Raw genomic sequence first — 18,758 nt, 5'->3', positions numbered from 1 at the left:
TATATGAATTTAGTGACATTGTATTACCTGCAAGGTCACTATTTCTGTGTATTGTCTCTGTTCCTTTCTGGTCTATATTACTTTTGGGCTCTCTCTTTGTTTAAAGGATCCTCTTTAATATTTCTAGCAGGGCTGGTTCAGTAACCACAAATTCTTTTAGTTTCTGTTTCTCCTGGAACTCTTTATCTCTCCTATTTTGAATGACAAGCTTTGCTGGATAAATTATTCTTGGCTGCATGTTTTTCTCCTTTAGCACCCTGAATATATCATGGCAGTCCTTTCTGGCCTACCAGGTCTCTGCGGATAGGTCTGCTGCCAGCCTATCTGGGTTTAGGTTTTATTTGCTGTTTTTCTCCAGCTCCTTTAGGTATAAGGTTAGGAAGTGTATTTAAGACCTTTCTTGTCCTTGAGAAAGGTTTGTATTGCTATATCCTTCCCTCTTAGGACTGCCTTTGCTGCATCCCAAAGGTTTTGAACAGTTGTGTTTTTATTTCCATTTGTTACCATGAATTTTTAAAATTCTTCTTTAATTTCCTGCTTGACCCATTCATTTTCCAGTAGGATGCTTTTTAGCCTCCATGTCTATAAGCCTAAACCCAGCAGGAGAAGAAAGTTGATAAAGATTAGAGTAGAAATCAATGAAATGGAAACCAAAAGAACAGTAGAACAGATCAATGAAACTAGGAGATGGTTCTTTGAAAGAATTAATAAGATTGATTAACCCCTAGCCAGACTTACCAAAAAGGAAAGAGAAAGAACTCAAATAAATGAAATCACGAATAAAAGAGGACAGATCATGACCAACAGTGAGAAAATACAATTTTAAGAACATATAATGAGCAACGATATGCCAACAAATCAGGCAATCTGGAAGAAATGGATGCATTCCTAGAGATGTATAAACTACCAAAACTGAAACAGGGAAAAATAGAAAACCTGAACAGACCCATAATCAAGAAAATTGAAGCAGTCATCGAAAACCTCCCAACAAGGGTCCAGGGCCAGATGGCTTCCAAGGAGAATCTGACCAAATATTTAAAGGAGAATTAATACCTATTCTTCTGAAGCTGTTTCAAAAAATAGAAATGGAAGGAAAACTTCCAAATTCTTTCTATGTGGCCAGCAATACCTTGATCCCAAAACCAAAGACCCCATCAAAAAAGAGAATTACGGATCAACATCCCTGATGAACACGGATGTCAAAATTCTCACCAAGATACTAGCCAATAGGATCCAACAGTACATTAAAAGGATTATTCACCATGACCAAGTGGGATTTATTCCTGGGCTGCAAGGGTGGTTCAAGTATCCCGGTATGAATAACCATAGTATGTTAGTCATTCAAGTTAAAAATGGTCTTTCATGAAGAGAGTGACTAGTTCAACTAGTTCAACTGTTAGACTTCGCTATGGAGCAGAAAAGCTAATGTGTAGTTCCCACTTGATAACACAGGATATTAAAGGATACTGCTAGCCTTTAATCATGTTTACTGATTGATACAACTCTTGTGAATGGCTTGGTGCCTCAAATCCATCCATCAAATGGATTTTGTTAAAATGAAAGTTAAGGAGAACCTATCTGAAGATAGTACGATAGTGCCTCGTTAATTTGGTAATCATAAAAATTGTATTAGTTCAGTTTAGCTCCGCGTTGAGCTCCCAAAGCAAATCAGGCATCATGAATATTTATCTTTTACCTAGCACATGGTTTCGGTTCAGTTCAGTATCATTTAATGGTGCCTGGTCTGTGGACAAAATGCTGTAGCAGGAGCTGGGTGATGCAACATTTTAAGGGGAGAGATGGATGAAGATCCTTCATTCTATGAACATGTATTAAGTACTTATTTTTATCCTAAATACAGGAGGCCATCAGTCAATCTTTCAAACAAAATTCAGCACAAAGCCACATTTATTGCAGGTCAGGCACAGTCTCTTTGAACAGAGCAAACTAGAACTCTTTCTCTTTTGGTGGGGGCAAGTGTGGTTTTAGGGGTCTGGAAGTCATGGTTATGGGGACGAGAGGGTTCTTGTTTGGCTGGCATCAGAAAGGAGCTTTTTGGGGTGAGTTGTCATTGATTGATTATACAGGCTAATATAAATCAGTCCTGGTGGTTACTTTTGATCATAGCTCAGAACTATCTGTCCCTTCTCAGGGCTGGGGGAAGTTTTCAATGATTAACTACCTGCACTAGGGATGCATGGGTGGCCCAGCAGTTGAGCATCTACCTTTGGCTCAGGGCCTGATTCTGGAGTCCCGGGATCGAGTCCCACGTTGGGCTCCCCGCAGGGAGCCTGCTTCTACCTCTGCCTGTGTCTCTGCCTCTATCTGTGTGTCTCTCATGAATAAATACATAAAGTCTTTTTAAAAAAAATTATCTGCACTACTGCTGTCCAGTAGAAATATCGTAATAGTTACATAGGTAATTCTAAGGTAACTAGTATCCGCATTAAGAAAAGTAAAAAGAAATGAAATGAAGATTGTGATAGTAATTTAATATACAATAGATAATAATATAAATAATTATATATTATTATTAATAAGGTTTTACTCAATCCAATATATCTAAACATCATTTTACGTTCTGTAGACTTTGCGTTCTTCTCTCCATACCAGTTCTGCAAAACCTAGTGTGTATTTTGCGCTTACAGCACATGTCAATTCAGAGTAACCACGCGGGCTATTTCAGGGACAAGAACAGAAAAGGCACAGGATGGTGTGGACAAGTGGGTTATGGTGGGCAACAATAGATGGGAGGAGCTGGGCTGTCAGGAAGAAGCAAGCCATGTGTTCACCTGGCTTATTCACATTGTGTGGCTTATTTGACCCTATATAATAATAATAAATTATATTAATATAATATATTATATATTATAATAATAATGTTCCTTCACCTCCTGCCATGCTAGTCACGTTTTTTAATGGTTCTCAGATAGAAAAAGGCATTTATTTGTCCATGTGCTGTCAGGTTGTGGTGCACGCCGACTTCAGGACTCATGTTACAGTTGTGTTTCCAGATGTGTTTCCTTGGGCGGGGAGGCAGCCCCCGGTGGGGAGCCTCTGCTTTTCTGTATGCACATGTGTGCTTCTGTTTCCAGATCTCCTCGGTGGTCTGCTTCCTGCTGTCTCCTGCAGCTTCCTTCATCACTGGACAGTTGGTGAACGTGGACGGGGGCCAGTCTCTGTATACGCACATATTCGACGTACCAGGTGAGCCCTCAAGAGATGCGCCATCACTAACTGTCTGCCCTTGCAGGTGCAGGTGCTTAATTTCTTAAGCAGTTACGTGTAAATGATTAGGGTTGACTCTCATGGCACATCAAAAATGTACAAAATGTTTATCTTCCTGATAGGATCTTTAAAGGAAATGTTCCCAGTCGAAGAAAACATCTAAGTATTTTTTATCGTAGTACATTGCTTTATATATTTTAAAAATTGCCTGTGTGTGCAGAGGTTGGTGGAATTTTAACCTTGAAAAATATACTCGATATGATATATGTATAAGGAGGAGATAGAAGAGGCAAAAGGTTGCTGTATTTTTAAGATTTAATTCCTTCTTTTTCCTTTAATAAGTGGCTTGTATATCTGAGCAGAAGAATCAGACCTATTAGGTGGGTGGGGTCCACGGTACTATTTTACGTGATCTTTGGGATATATATATTGAGTGAGACCATATGATTTTGCTGTATTCAACTATATTTAATATACAAAAGCAGTAGTTTTAGAAGGCTCAACCAGGGACACCTGGGTGGCTTAGTGGTTGAGCACCTGCCTTGGGCTCAGGGCACCATCCCAGGGTCCTGGGGTCGAATCCCACACCGGGCTCCCTGCAGGGAGTCTGCTTCTCCCTCTGCCTGTGTCTCTGCCTCTCTCTCTCTGTGTCTCTCATGAGTAAATAAATAAAATCTTAAAAAAAAAAAAAGGTTCAACCAGATATAGATGTTGCATACAAATATAAAATTCAGAAGTATTTTCACTGTTGCTAAGGAGTGTTAAGTGGCTACTAGCAAATTAAAATGTAGCTGATGTAATGCATGTATATATTTTTTTAAGATTTATTTATTTCAGTGAGAGAGAGAGTACATGCACATGCAGGGGAGGGGGCAGAGGGAGAGGGAGAGAGAGTCTCCAGCAGACTCTGTACTGAGTGTGGAGTCCGACAAGGGGCTCGATCTCACTATCCTGACATCAGACCTGAACTGAAACCAAGGGCCTAGTCGGACACCGAACTGACTGTGCCACCCAGGTACCCCACATGTGTATTTTAATTTCATAGCAGGGACCTAGGTTCCTCTTCCACAGAAGAGTACTAACAATCTACACAAGGCTTCAGACCTTCTTTGCATTAATAAGTGATTAGTATGGGACCTCAACATTATTTATTATTTCCCCCTCCCATCTATATTTCTTTACTAATAACATCAGTGTGGTAATGTGCATAAGATATCGTGGTTTTAAGGCTCGTGTTTTGAAAAACAGAAATGCCGACCTGTTATGCAGTAGTTTTCAGATAGTATTTAAAGTGGCCAGGGCGGGAGGGTATTTGTCACTTTTCTTTTAGAAAGGGAAAGTAACCCCAGGTGGCTGCTTCTCCAGGCCTCCAGTGAAATAATTTTCTTTTGTAATTCCAACACTTTTGTTTTTTAAGATTTTATTTAGTTGAGAGAGTGAGCACAGGAGGAGGGGCAGGAGAGAGAATCTCAAGCAGACTCCATGCTGAGCTCAGAGCTGGATGTGGGGGCTCCCTCTCACCACCTTGTGATCATGACCTGAGCTGAAACCAAGAGCCAGAAGCTTAACAGACTGCACCTCGTAGATGTCCAAAACACTGTATTTATTAGCGTAAAAATATTTTTTAAGTTTTTGGCAAAATCAGCTGCAGCAATTTTTCTTTTTTTTAAAGTTATTTCTACCTCTTTTTTTTTTTTAAGATTTTATATTTATTTACTCATGAGAGACACAGAGAGAGAGAGGCAGAGACACAGGCAGAGGGAGAAGCAGGCTCCATGCAGGGAGCCCGATGTGGGACTCAATCCCGGGACTCCAGGATCACACCCTGGGCTGAAGGCAGGCATTAAACCGCTGCGCCACCCAGGGATCCCTACAGCAATTTTTCAAGAATATACTTCCCTGAAACAACGAGTGGAAATAGGGAGCCTTTCTGTCCTGTGTTTTCTTTAAGATTGCCAGCTCTGGAGTGACAAGGCCTGGGGTGGAAGCCCCACTCGACTCTTACTAGCTGTGTGATCTTGTGAAAATTAATTTCTGTAGCCTTCCGATTTCTTTTCTGCAAAGTGTGGTCACTTACAGCATTTTCTGAGTAAACAGTTGAGAGTATTTAATTAGATAATGCACATTTAAAGCCCTGTATCAGATACGATGCTTTTAGCTGCAGCTCACACTGGCCTAAGCAGGAAGGGCATTTATTGGCCCACAGCACTGAACAGCAAACAGAATCATCTGCTCATTGAGCTCATCAGGACAATTTTTTTTTTTCTGTAGTGTTGGCTTTATCTTAAGATGGACTCTGCTGGTTGCAGGATGGCTGCCTGCCACCCTGAAAGCCCCTTGCTTCTTTGTTCACAGGCAGCTGGACAGAGAGAGGGGAGGGGAATGACTTTGTTACAGCATTTCTAGCAGAGTTCTGAGACCTACTCTGTTTTGGACAAGCTTATGTGAGTGGCCACCCTCACCCAGGGGGATGGCGTGCCCTGATTGACTTAGCTCAGTTGGTGATCTAAGTGGGGCCACTTTCCAGAACCTCATGGATTCCCAAGTAGAAGTGGAAGCTTACTTGGAAAGAGAGGATGAGGGACTAGATGCTGGGCAGGCAACTATGTGTGCCCGGTACAAAGTACACACGTGGTTTTCAAGTCATCCTGGTTACTAAGGACGTGGTATGTATTGAGTGGCTGCAGTATGCCAAGTGCTCTACATAGGCTGTCACGTTTAATCTTCACAACTTTAGAAGACAAGTGTCTGCAATCGATGAGGAAACAGGCTCAGGAAGAGGAACGTCTCCAAATTTGAAAAAGCCAGTGCATGGCAGGGCTGGGATTCAAAACCGGGATTTTCTCAAGACCTTTGCCAGTTGTCCTAATGATTTCTTTTTCTTGCTGAGAAAAGGGGTAAGCCAGGGAAAATAAGGGGGTTTGCTGGAAACTAAGGGGACTAAGGAGGGTTATAGGTTTGCGCTTGACATGAAGTTTTCCACTTCCTTAACAGATCATGACAACTGGCCTGATGGAGCAGGGGACGTTTCCTTTGTCAAACATTTGAAGAATACTTTCAAGAGTAAAAGCAAGCTCTAAGCTAAGGAAACTATAGAGGTATCTCTGGTCTCCAAATGCCTTAATATATCAAGAATGCACCTTGGTACTTTACGGGAGCTAATAATTTGTATGCAGCAATCACTATCTGCCTTTTTAACGTTATCAAATTGTACTTATGCAAAAACTATTCCCAAAATAAGTGCATTTTTAAGCCCAACCAACACCATGTGATTAAAGATTTCTTTTTTAGGAATGGTGCTTAGCATACATTGTGATTGTGCCTTTTATTTCTAAGAAAGATATTTGAAAAATGAATATTTATTTCTAAGAAAGATATTTGAAAAAAAGATATTTGAAAAATGAAAATCAAATTGTACTTATGCAAAAACTATTCCCAAAATAAGTGCATTTTTAAGCCCCAACCAACACCATGTGATTAAAGATTTCTTTTTTAGGAATGGTGCTTAGCATACATTGTGATTGTGCCTTTTATTTCTAAGAAAAATTTTGAAAATTTCAAAAAAAATTTGAAAATGATATTTTTCAAAAAGATATTTGAAAAAAAATTTGAAAAATGAAACAATTTCAAATTGATAATAGAGGTATCATGATCTCCCAAAAGGTTTTAGTATTTAATTGTAGAGGTGGGAAGTAAATCTAAATTGTGGCATCATGATGATTCTTCAAACTAAAAATATACAGTGACTCATATTTCATAGTAGATATCATGCTTTTGGATCCATAAAACTTTATGGTAATTATCAATGTGTGATTTGTTTTGTTCACAAAATCAACTTCGTATAAGCCTCTTAATTCAAAAGAAAAATGAAGTTATATGTAGTATTTCTTGGTAGTACTTGATTTGTGTCTTAAGTTCCAATATAAAGTATTCCCTTTTCTTTTTCTTTTTTAATAAATTTATTTTTTATTGGTGTTCAATTTACCAAAAGTATTCCCTTTTCTTCATGTTTCTTTTTTGTATGCAAAACAATTGTTAAATGTCATGCAAATGTATTAGGCTTCAGTATTCTGCTTTCAACTGATTTTTTTTGGGCAATGATCCTGACTTCTGAGATGCCATTTATAAATTATGTACATTCATCTTTTTATTAAACCTCTTTCAATTGACTTATTCCCTCTTGACGTCGAGTATTTTCTTTTCTTTATCAATAATTCTCAGTGCAACGTAAAGATCTCCCTTGACTTCTAAAGGGTTATCTCCTGATAAACCCATTGTTAGTTGATAATATTGTCAAGTCAAAAATGCATTAATACACCCAACTTAGTGAACATCAGTGGCTTAGCCTAGTCTCCCTTAAACATGCCCAGAACACTCGGGCAAGATCATCTCATGCAGACTATGTGGTATTCAAGTGTTCACTGTAATTTATTGAGTACTGTGCTCAAAGTGAAAACCAGAATGGCGTATGGGTGCAGAGGGGTTGTCAGTGTCTTGGTTATTTTCCCCCTTGAGTGTGTGGCTGACTGGGAGCTACGGCTGTCTGCCACTGCCCAACATCAGGAGAGAGAGACTGTGTCCTGCACATCACCAGCCTGGGATAAATTCAAAATTTGAAATACTGTTTCTACTGAAAACCTACCACTTTCACACCATAGTAAAGTTGAAATATCATGAAGCAAACCATCATTAACTTGACAACAGCTGTATCTAATTCCCTATTCTCTGGGAAGGGACCCACAAATCTGCCATTTTACCAGGCTCCCACCTAGGCCCAGGACCAGGGTGAGGCAAAGGAGATGCCTACGGAGCAGCATTAAAGAGACGCTCGCTCTTGGATCTGCCCAAGTGCAGCGTCACAGTACACACTCAGCTGTACATTTGGTGTCCATGCTATTAGTGGAGGAAGATCAGAAATCTTTTCCTTCTAGACAACACGTTACAATGGCCTCTGGACATGATATTACCATAGTTGTTAAGAATTACAAGCCACGTTAGAGAGCAGACAAGCCCCAATGCAGGTTGGTGTGGAAGATGGAAGAGACAGGGCAGGGCTTGCTTTTCAGATTACCTCACGCTGATGACTGCAGGCAGCCCTATAAATCTCCAGTGTTGTCCTTGTTTACTTCTACCGAAGGCATGGAGGCCACCCCTCGTAACATGAGACTTAGCTACATCTTATTAGATCTTCCCTTTAGACCAATTATTGGACAGCTGATCATCATCTGTATTCTAGAATCATAAGTCTACTCCCCAGGACTTCTACACATTTCATGATAGTGTCCTGTAGGGAATGTTCTTTTGCTACTACATGTACTAAATTTTTCTGTGGACTAAATATTTCTTTTTTTTTTTTTAATTTTTATTATTATTATTTTATTTGTGATAGTCACACAGAGAGAGAGAGAGAGAGGCAGATACACAGGCAGAGGGAGAAGCAGGCTCCATGCACCGGGAGCCCGACGTGGGATTCGATCCCGGGTCTCCAGGATCGTGCCCTGGGCCAAAGGCAGGCGCCAAACCGCTGCGCCACCCAGGGATCCCTGGACTAAATATTTCTGAATAAACTTAATCGCTCGATAATTTTGAGGCCCTGTGTGGTCAGCATTATGGTAGGAATTAGGTGTGAGGTACTGGGAAGAAAAAAAAAAAACCACGGACCTTGCCCCCACAGAGCTTACAAGAGCAAGAGAGAGAAACATGAGTCAAGCCACACACAAATTTAAACCTCCCAAATCTTCTAGGTGCCCTAAAGGGGTGCACCCCTTTAGATCATGGTGCAAAAGGCGTATAACAGAAAGAAAAAAACATCTAGAGGAAAAAAAAAACAATTCTAATCATCAATCGTGTTAAAAGAGTTTGTTGAGAAGACGACCTTTGTGGATGTTATCTCTCCCCCGCACACACTGCTCTTTTCACTCATGGCCTGTGCTAGTTGAGGTCCTCTGGGAAGCAGGTGGCAAGATGGCATGAGGTGTGCATGAGACTTGGGGAATGTGCCTGCAGAAGGTGGAGGGCAGGGAGCCCAGGAAGTCAGCAGCAGCCTTCAGACTGTGGAGCCAGGCTGACGGTTGTAAAAGAGAGAAAAGGACAGGAGTAGGCAGGAAGCATCTCAGCTTGCAGCAAAGGCTTGCAGCCTTCTTAGGCCAGATTTGTTGCATGTGAGCCTTCACAGTGGGGGGCAGAGGGGTCCCAGGAGACGCCTGGAAGGTTCTCTGGGTTCCACATGTGCACTCCTTGTCCTCACTGTACAAAAGTGGCTCTGCTCCTCCTGCTGGTGAGGGCAACTCCTTTTTTTTCACCAGCTAGTGCCTGAATATAGCAGGCCAATGTGCCCTGGGATCGACCACAGTTCGTAGCACAGTGGGACCTTATTGTGTCCCCTGGCGAGGGTTGCCTCCTTTGGGACCATGACTTCCAGTGCTGCAGAATCCAGAAACGGATGGGAAGTGGTAAGTAGAACCACTCCCTCTTACTCATTGGTTCCCAGAAATGGTCCCAAAGCCTTTGGGGAAACGCATCCTGAAAGATGGTACTCCATCCTTTCAGAAGCTTGCTGGCACGTCATGTGTGCGTTGGTTGTCCTAGTCCTTTGTGAGGCTGGCTGCTTCTAGAAGCACAGTGTGTGAGATACAATCAAGGTTTCATGGTCAGGGACCCACTCGCCCACCTTTAACTGGGAAGTGAGTCACCTGATTGGATGCTGTTGTGTGGGATTCTGTGCCTTGGATCAGACTTTTTTTTTTTTTTTAAGATTTTATCTATTTATTCATGAGAGACACACAGAGAGAGAGGCAGAGACACAGGCAGAAGGAGAAGCAAGCTCCGTGCAGGGAGCCCAACGTGGGACTCGATCCCAGGGCTCCAGGATCACACCCTGGGCTGAAGGCAGATGCTCAACCGCTGAGCCCCCCAGGCATCCCAAGAATGGCCAATTCTTACCTGGAATAGGTATCTGTCACTATGAGCTAGCTAGCTAGCACAGGGGATGGGAGTAATGAGAGACTGGCTAGTGGGAAGTAAGGAGAACTGTAAAGAATATGCGAATAGGGGCACCTGGCTGGCTTAGTTGATAGAGCATGCAAGTCTTGATCTCAGAATGGTAAGTTTGAGCCCCACTTTGGGCATAGAGATTACTTTAAAAAAAGAGAGAGAGAGAGAATATGGGAATAGCAGATAAAGGGCAGCTCCTGAACTGAGATGGCAATTAATAATTACATTCCCCAAGGCCCAAGTGGTGCATCTCTGGGCTGCCACGTGCCTATATCCCACGACTGTAAGACAGTTACCGTTGGCCCCTTTTACTTCCAGTGCTACCCCAAGGCTTGGCTCAAAGAAGGGTACCCTGTGGACTAACTGTGGAACACCAGCCTACCTGGACACTGCCTTCTTGGGAAGCCAAGACCTGGCTGCAGAGTTTCCACCTGAGCTTTAGTTTCTCTCCTTCATCTCTTCTGCACTCCTCACTTGCACGGGTTTCACTTTAACGAGAAGAAAGAAAAAAGTCGTGTAAATGAAAACTTACAGCCTGCAGCCCACCCATCGACCCCTGAGACGTGCAGAGCGTGACGCTCCTTGAGGAGTTCACGGCCTCCTTCCCAGCTTCATGTGGGTATTTCAACAAAGGCTAAAAGCGACGTCACCTTGAGAATCGTTAAATTTTGAAGGTCCTAGAGGACCCTGCCTCCAGCCTCCAGCACAGGAAATTCCTTGGAGACCTACATCATCTCCCCCGCTGCTCCCTCCACAGGCCTCAAATGTCTAAGAGCCACCTCTCAGGCTGCCAGATGCAGCTCTTCTGCCCAAGGCTCCTGCCCCGAGTTACTATAAAATCACCTTTTTGCAAGAAGCTCTCACGAGTTGTTTCTTGGCCGTTCACTATTGAGCCCAGACTTCAAGTCACAGCCTCCTCACTGAAGTGCCTGCCGGTTGAAATCTGCTCAACTCCTGGGAAGATTTGAAACCACATTCCAGAAACATGTATTAGATCATGATACTAGGGAGCATCTGGTTCTTTTTTAAAAAAAAAAAAAAAAGATTTTTATTTATTTATTCATGAGAGACACAGAGAGAGAGGCAGAGACACAGGCAGAGGGAGAAGCAGGCCCCATGCGGGGAGCCCGACGTGGGACTCGATCCCGGGTCCCCAGGTTCAGGCCCTGGGCCCAAGGCGGCGTTCGAACCGCTGAGCCACCGGGGTTGCCCCATGGCTCTTGTTTTATGACAGCTCTCCAAAGGGATATTTACGAGCATCTCTGCTTCCAGGCTTTTAGAGTCGGCTGGAGTCCAACCCCCTGGTTTTAAACCCCAGCTTCGACCACTTACTCTTGTCACAGCTTTGAGACAACTGAGACATTTGGATATGGATTGGGCATTAGTAGATATTATTAAATAATTACTTGTCATTAGATGTGATAATAGCAGGGCGGTTACTTTTTTTTTTTTTTTAATGTCCTTCCCTATTAGGGAAGAAATTATAGTTGGGATTTGCTTTTAAATACTCTAGTTTAGGGGCACCTGAGTGGCTCAGTGGGTCATGATTCCAGGGTCCTGGGATCCAGCCCTGTATTGGGCTCTCTGCTCAGTGGGGAGCCTGCTTCTCCTCCCTCTGCCTGCCGCTCTGCCTACCTGTGTACACTCTTTTGTTCTGTCAGATAAATAAAATCTTAAAAAAAAATACTCAAGTTTAAAGAAAAGTGGGGGAGGCGAAGGGATCAGGTGACAGGAATGACAGATGGTTAATTCTACTCTTCTCTCTACCTTTGGGTAAGTATGGAAATTCCTAAAATAAAAAAAAAATTGCAAAATAAAAATGGTCTCCTTAATTACTTGTGTAGAGGGTAACATGGGGAAGAAGTAGTTGGCTTTATAAATAAAGGTTATTTGGGAGAAACAGGAGGGGGCCTGCACGTGACATCCAGTGGTTCATGGGGGTACACGGGTATGGCAGGAGTGAAAGACCAGGTTCTAAATGGAACATGTATTTGGTGGTACAAAGCTGTTGCCTCTTAACCTGAACTCTGTGCTGCAGGTACTGGGCCTAATCCAAGTTTCTTGGTCAGCCTCCCACGCTGGTTGGCTAGCATTCCCAGTTAGTCAGTCCTAGCACAAGCCAGTTGGGTAAACGTGTAGAGTTGCAAGAAGTGAACAGTCATCCAATTATTCCAGTGACATTAATATATTGAATTCATATGCTCGAATGGGGAAATTGATATCCAATTGGTAAATTTAGAAAAACTCAAACAAATAAGTAATGTAAAAACGATATTCCTTGATTCTCTTGACTATTTGGACCATAAACTTTTGTTTTCATCTGCAGAGACTGAGTCACAAATTTAGTTAGTCTGAGTATGGACTCAACAGAATTACCTCTTTTTAAAAAATTTTTTTAAGGTTTTAAATGTATTTATTCATGAGAGACACAGACAGAGAAGAGACAGAGAGAGGCAGAGACATAGGCAGAGGGAGAAGCAGGCTTCCAGAAAGGAGCCCAGTGTGGGACTGGATCCTGGACTCCAGGATCACGCCCTGAGCCCAAGACAGATGCTGAACCGCTGAGCAACGCCCCCCTCCCCAGTCCCTACAGAATTACCTTTTTTCAAATGCTGATACTTACCATAAACTTAAGTAGTAAAGATTTTTTTTTTCAAAGGAGTCATTTCTATGGGTGATTCACAGTAATGGTCGTTTGGAATTGCTTATCCAATTGAAATAAAGGCTGTATGTCCCAAAGCCGATTTTGTTGAATTTCTTTGGCTCCTTGTTTTCAGATGAACCAAAAGAGGGGACTGGTCTATTTCTCCCTTGGGAAAGATTGACGTGTGAGGCACTGAGTCTAGATTTGGGGTTAGTGGGATTGACTGTGACGGGGAGGGAGAAGGAGCCACCATTCTCTATTGTTAGGATGAAGATTAGGGGAATCAGGGAGGATGGGTGCCTTTATTGGATGCTCAGTAGTCCTTGGAGGAATGAAACTGAGGGGATTTCACTAAGATACAGAAGACGTTTTGTTGAGCAAGCAAAGGGGGTGTGTGTATAGACATGGGCCTTGTGGTTGCCTTCTTCAAATTGGAGAACAGAAATATATTGCCCACAGGGGGGCCTGGGTGGCTCAGCCGTTGAGCCTCTGCCTTCGATTCAGGTTGTGATCCTGGGGTCCTGGGATCTAGTCCCGCATCAGGCTCCCCGCAGGGAGCCTGCTTCTCCCTCTGCCTATGTCTCTGCCTCTCTCTCTCTCTGTCTCTCATTAATAAATACATTTTAAAAATCTTTAAAGGAAGTAATCTTTAAAATAAATTACTTCCTTTATATAAGATAGTAAATCAAGCTGATAAAGCAAGTAGCAATAATCACATCGGACGAAATAGAAAAACAATAATCAACGATGGGTGGCACATGCTGGTCGGGAAGCGAGGACTTGCTGCCCAGTTGAGCAGTGCCGTGGCGGGTTTACAGTTTGGCTGGAGCCATTTGAAGCCTCGCGGCTGAATACTGAGATGGTCCTTCAAGACCTCGGTCTACATTGGTGGTGTAGCTGTAGCAGCTTCCCATCTGTTGAGCAAAAGAAGGCTCTCGAACCCATTTCAGATCGTTAGCCCATCTCCCAAGAGACTGTGAGGCATTTACAGTGGACAACCACGAGGAGACAGCATGGAGAACTACAGAAGCAGGTTGCACGAAATCCTTTTGGGGAGCTGTACCTGGTACATTTGCTTGTACAACTTGCAGGGTTCTGGCCTGCTCATGTATCTCTGTGTGTTATGGAGAAATGGGATAAAACTGAATGGAAAACTTAAAAACCCACTGTCATAAACTTGATTGTCTATTAACACTCAGATTGGTAGGATTCAGGCCTAAAGTTGAGGCAAACTTTTGGGGGCCTCTCACAGCCAAGGACGGGGCTCCCTTCTCCAACATTACAGTTATGACACATGGCTTCTCTCATTTTGTAACTTCGTGTCACCTTGCACGTAGGGAGTGCTTAATAAATGTTTATTGAGTAGAATTTAATCAGATTAGCAACAAGTGTGGTATAATTAATGGACCCAGGCTTATGTTTAATTTTACTTGGCTCTAATATGGGAGATTTGGCAGGCAGGAGAACACTTGGGATTACAGGGGGTGGTAGTACTTCTAGAGGTGTGGAACGGTCTTGCCCCCACATCTGAAAACGTGAGGATTGAGACCAGGTATCAGAGTGGTGTGGGTCACGGCAGCGTAGTCACTCATGACAGTAGAGTTAGAGAGGGGGACATGGTTAGAACAGGAATATGGTGAGAGCTGTATAATTAGCTCGGGGAGTCTGGTTAAGATAGTTGAACATGGGGCAGCCCGGGTGGCTCAGTGGTTTAGTGCTGCCTCCAGCCCAGGGTATGATCCTGGAGACCTGAGATCGAGTCCCACGTCCGGCTCCCTGCATGGAGCCTGCTTCTCCCTCTGCCTGTGTCTTTGCCTCTCTCTCTCTCTCTGTGTCCCTCAAGAATAAATAAATAAAATCTTAAAAAAAAAAGATAGTTAAACATGGAAAAGATGGGGATGAGGGAAGGAAGGGACACACTGTAGGAATCAAAAGGTTGAGCACCTTGGGGCGCAGGTGAATATGGAAGATGTCAGTGTCATAATTTTGCAAATTTTGTTCTGGGTGGATTTGCTCTGCGTAATATTCTGAGGATGAGCACTGCTTATTTCTCATCTTTGCACTCCGCAAGAGGCCTGGCCTGGCGCCTTGCTTATAAAGTTGGCATTCAGTACATATTTGTGAGATTGAATACTTTGGCTATGTAAGGAGATGGCGCAGAATATGGTTAAAGCTCATATATTTTATTAACAACAGTAATTGTAGCTAACGTTTGCCGAGTGCTTCCTATTTTCCTGTGACACTGTACTGGGTATTATTTCACCTCATCCCGAATGCAGCCACATGGGGGCATTGTGATGCCAGAGCCCAGATGCCCTTAACTGCCTCGCCAGTGGTTCTCGAATGTCCTCTGTGTGTCAGTTTGCAGGAGCTGCCCTGACGAATACCATACACTTGGTTGAGTTAAGCAACTTTCTACTTTCTCACGGTTCTGGAAGCTGTGAGATCAAGGTGTCAGCAGGGCTGCTTTCAGTCTGAGGCCTCCCCTGGCCTTGTAGATGTGGTCCTCTTTCTTTGTCTTCACCTGGTCTTCCCTCCATGTCTGCATCCGAATTTCTTCTTCTTTTTTTTTTAATTAAAGATTTTATTTATTTATTCATAAGAGACAGAGAGAGAGAGAGAGAGAGAGAGAGAGGCAGAGACACAGGCAGAGGGAGAAGCAGGCTCCATGCAGGGAGCCCAATGTGGGACTCGATCCTGGGCCCCAGGATCATGACCTGAGCCAAAGGCAGACGCTCAACCGCCGAGCCACCCAGGCGTCCCCCAATCTCCTCTTATAAGGAGGCCAGTCATGTTGGATTAATGACCTCATTGAACCTCAATTACCCCTTTAAAGGCTCTGTCTTGAAATACAGTCATGTTCTGAGGTATGAGAGATCAGGACTCCGACACAGGAATTTTGGAAGTGACACAGTTCAACGTGTCACCAATGTGCCTCAGAATTCCAAAGTCTTGGAAGTAGGGCCGGGCCTAGGGTCCGGGAAGTGAGGGGCATGGGGCGCAACACAGGGGCCATGCTCACCCTCTGGGTTGTTTGTACGAGTTCAGGGTCATGTCATAAGCACCTCATTAGCCTCCGCCTAGTACCATCTGTGCTGGGGAGCTTGGTAAAATAGAGTCTGGGTCCCCACCTCAGAGCTTACCATTCAGAAGGAATCAGGCAGGGCCTAGGAATCCGGAGTTTCAATAAGCATCGCCAGGGATTCTCCTATTGCAGGGGTTTAGGATCACCGCAGCCTAGAGAGTTCCTTCACATACAGCGCAATAGTTCCTCTCTTCCTCTTTGGTTTGGGAGTACATGTTGCTGAACTCATCAAATACTCCTCCGAATTTTCAGGGGGTGGGGTGGGATTCTGAAGTCCCTCCTGCAGAAAGCTCCTGTAGTCCGAGTTGCTGGGCATTGACCTTGACAGAACCACAGACTGGCTCTTTTTTGGTGGGATCCTCTCTGTCCATTCTGGATGGCACAAGCCCCTTGGACACACACAAGCATGTGTGAGCCAGAGCATCAGCAACTGCCATTACTGAGTGCAGGTCACACTTATTCCTGAGTCTGAAGCTTACAAGCCTCTCTACTGGGTGCCGGTGGCTCAGACAGTTGGGCGTCTGCCTTCGGCTCGGGTCATGATCCCGGGGTCCTGGGATCGAGTCCTGCATCAGGCTCCCTGCTCAACAGGGAATCTGCTTCTCCCTCTGCCCTTGATGTCTTCTCACTCTCTCTCTTTCTCTCAAATAAATAAAAAAGTCTCTACTAAATTTTGAGGAGGGCCAAGATATTTATTCTTGAAACTGAAGGAGGAAAGACTGATAATTTTTTTTAAGATTATTTATTTATTTATTTATTCATGAGACACACAGAGAGAGAGGCAGTGACACAGGCAAAGGGAAAAGGAGGCTCCCTGTGGGGAGCTCGATGGGGTATTTGATCCCAATCCCTTGGGATCAGGCCCTGAGCTGAAGGCAGATGCTTAACTGCCGAGCCACCCAGGTGTCCCCTCGGAGCAAAGACTGATTATTAAAGTTTTCTGAGTACACATTTTGGGGGAGGGAAGGAAGTGAAATCGATCCGCAGACTGTACCAAGTAAAAAGAGTGTGAAAATATGGAAAGTATTTTGCATTATGGAAAACCACGGAGTGATAAGACTGACGGATTCTCAGATGGCGGATCTTATCTATTTCTCTTCAAGAAGGAGGAATCAAGCAAAGAAACAGACAAAAATCTCACCTGACTTCATCCAACTTCGAACTGTTGTGTACAGCCTCCATAACAGTTGTTCTTAAATGATTTTCTCTCTGAGCACAATCATCCCTTTTCTTCTTTCTTAACCCTCTTCAGTGGGACTGTATGGGTTGAGCTCTGAAAGCAACAGAATCTGACCCTTGTTAACTTTAAGCAAAATAAATAAATAAATAAATAAATAAATAAATAAATAAATAGGAAAAAATTATTGATTCAACAAGTGGTGGAGTAACCCACAGAATGATGGGTAAGCTAAACAGAACAACTGGGTTTTGGAAAATACAGGAACGGGAAAGCTCCAGACATCTAGATAGCAACTGCTGTTGGGCCTCTTCTTGAGAATGCTGTTTTGAAAATAATTCATGTCTCAATTCCAGCCATGCTTTCATCTTTGGCTCCTTATCCTTCAGATGCAAATTTCAGGAGGAGTGTCTCCTCGGCCGTCTTGGTCTCATGCCCATCCCTCATTGGAGGTCAGGGTCTGAGGGATGGGGGGAGTACATTCATCGTCATCCCCCCCCCACCCATGGGACTGGAGGAGGGTGTTCCTCAAAGGAAAACAAAGTTACTGGAAGGAGACGTGAAGCATACTGCAGAGGCAGAGACCAGAGACCCAATGGGGACCCTTGGCTGGCTTTTACCTTGCTGACATCCAGTCATTTCACTCCCTGATGTGACTTCTCCAGAGTCAGGAGGCATGTTAGCTGTCCACCTTGGGCCACTTAGGGTGAATGATGATGCTCAGGTCGGCTCGGGATACTGGCTTGTTTCAGAAGATAATCTGTTTCCTATAAGGAAGAGTGTCCTCTAGCTCTCTACTGGATTCGAGTAGCTCTTCAGAAATTAAACATAACTTCATGCAAACTCTGCGTTCACTAAATAGCTACTTTTCTGTTTACACACATTTCTTTTTGTTTTCTTTTTGAAGATTTTATTTATTTATTTGACAGAGAGGGAGAGAACAAGCAGGGGGAGCGGCAGAGGGAGAGGGAGAAGCAGGCTCCCCACTGAGCGGGGAGCCTGATGTGGGGGTCGAACCCAGGACCCTAGGATCATGACCTGAGCTGAAGGCAGATGCTTGACTGACTGAGCCACCCAGGTGCCCCTGTTTTCACACATTTCGTCAACACAATTTCTTTTTTTTTTTTTTCTCAACACAGTTTCTTAAGTGTCTACCACGTGCCTGCACTGTTCTAGATGCTGTGATGCCGAACACCCTTCTGTTTAGTGAGACCCTACCCCACATTGTTCCAAGTGCTGGGGATTCTGCGAGAACAAAACGAAGTCCTTGTTTACATGGATGGAGTCCACATTCTAGTTCACCGTGGGCTCCTCAGTGCCTGGCTCAATAAATATTTGTTGAATGAATATATGAACGACAGTGGCTTAAACTACGTTGCTGCAAGCAGAGCTTCCTGCGGAGTGCATGCCTGATGTGCTGTTGGGAGCTCAGGGATTTGATTTCCTAATTTTTCCTGCCCCGTGTCTGTCTTTTCCTCCAACTCTCACGAGTCGTCAATAAATTCTTAGAGCATACTAGCTGTTTTCAAAGCAGCTCTAGGGTCTCTCCTGCCCTGGAGAAATCTGCCAACATGGGCCAGCAGTGCTGCCTTGAAAACAAGTGGCTGATGGGTCTGTGAGTCACCACCTGC

At 43.7% G+C, this 18,758-nt stretch overlaps 1 protein-coding gene and 1 long non-coding RNA gene across 3 annotated transcripts in view; one reads left to right on the top strand and one right to left on the bottom strand.

Moving 5' to 3' along the window:
* The window catches only part of PECR (peroxisomal trans-2-enoyl-CoA reductase), a 29,887-nt gene extending 22,490 nt beyond the window's left edge, over positions 1 to 7,397 (top strand). The window contains exons 7-8 of one of the 2 annotated variants that reach the window (XM_025441828.3): positions 3,096 to 3,207; positions 6,223 to 7,397. In XM_025441828.3, the coding sequence (XP_025297613.3) occupies positions 3,096 to 3,207; positions 6,223 to 6,308 (198 nt within the window). In that variant the 3' untranslated portion in view covers positions 6,309 to 7,397. Of the gene's footprint in view, positions 1 to 3,095; positions 3,208 to 6,222 lie in introns of those variants that run through there. The other variant, XR_007408833.1, reaches the window with a different exon arrangement.
* A 7,647-nt stretch (positions 7,398 to 15,044) lies between these two features.
* Positions 15,045 to 18,017, bottom strand: LOC112656634 (uncharacterized). Its single transcript, XR_003134532.3, has 3 exons — positions 17,748 to 18,017; positions 17,092 to 17,223; positions 15,045 to 16,339 (listed from the first exon to the last, which is right to left on the bottom strand). It is a non-coding gene; the product is annotated as an uncharacterized LOC112656634 (long non-coding RNA).
* Between the last annotated feature and the right edge of the window lie 741 nt (positions 18,018 to 18,758).

This window comes from Canis lupus, chromosome 37 (assembly GCF_003254725.2).
Source record: "Canis lupus dingo isolate Sandy chromosome 37, ASM325472v2, whole genome shotgun sequence".
Taxonomy (NCBI): Eukaryota; Metazoa; Chordata; class Mammalia; order Carnivora; family Canidae; genus Canis; species Canis lupus.
This window is presented reverse-complemented; position numbering and strand designations above follow the sequence as displayed.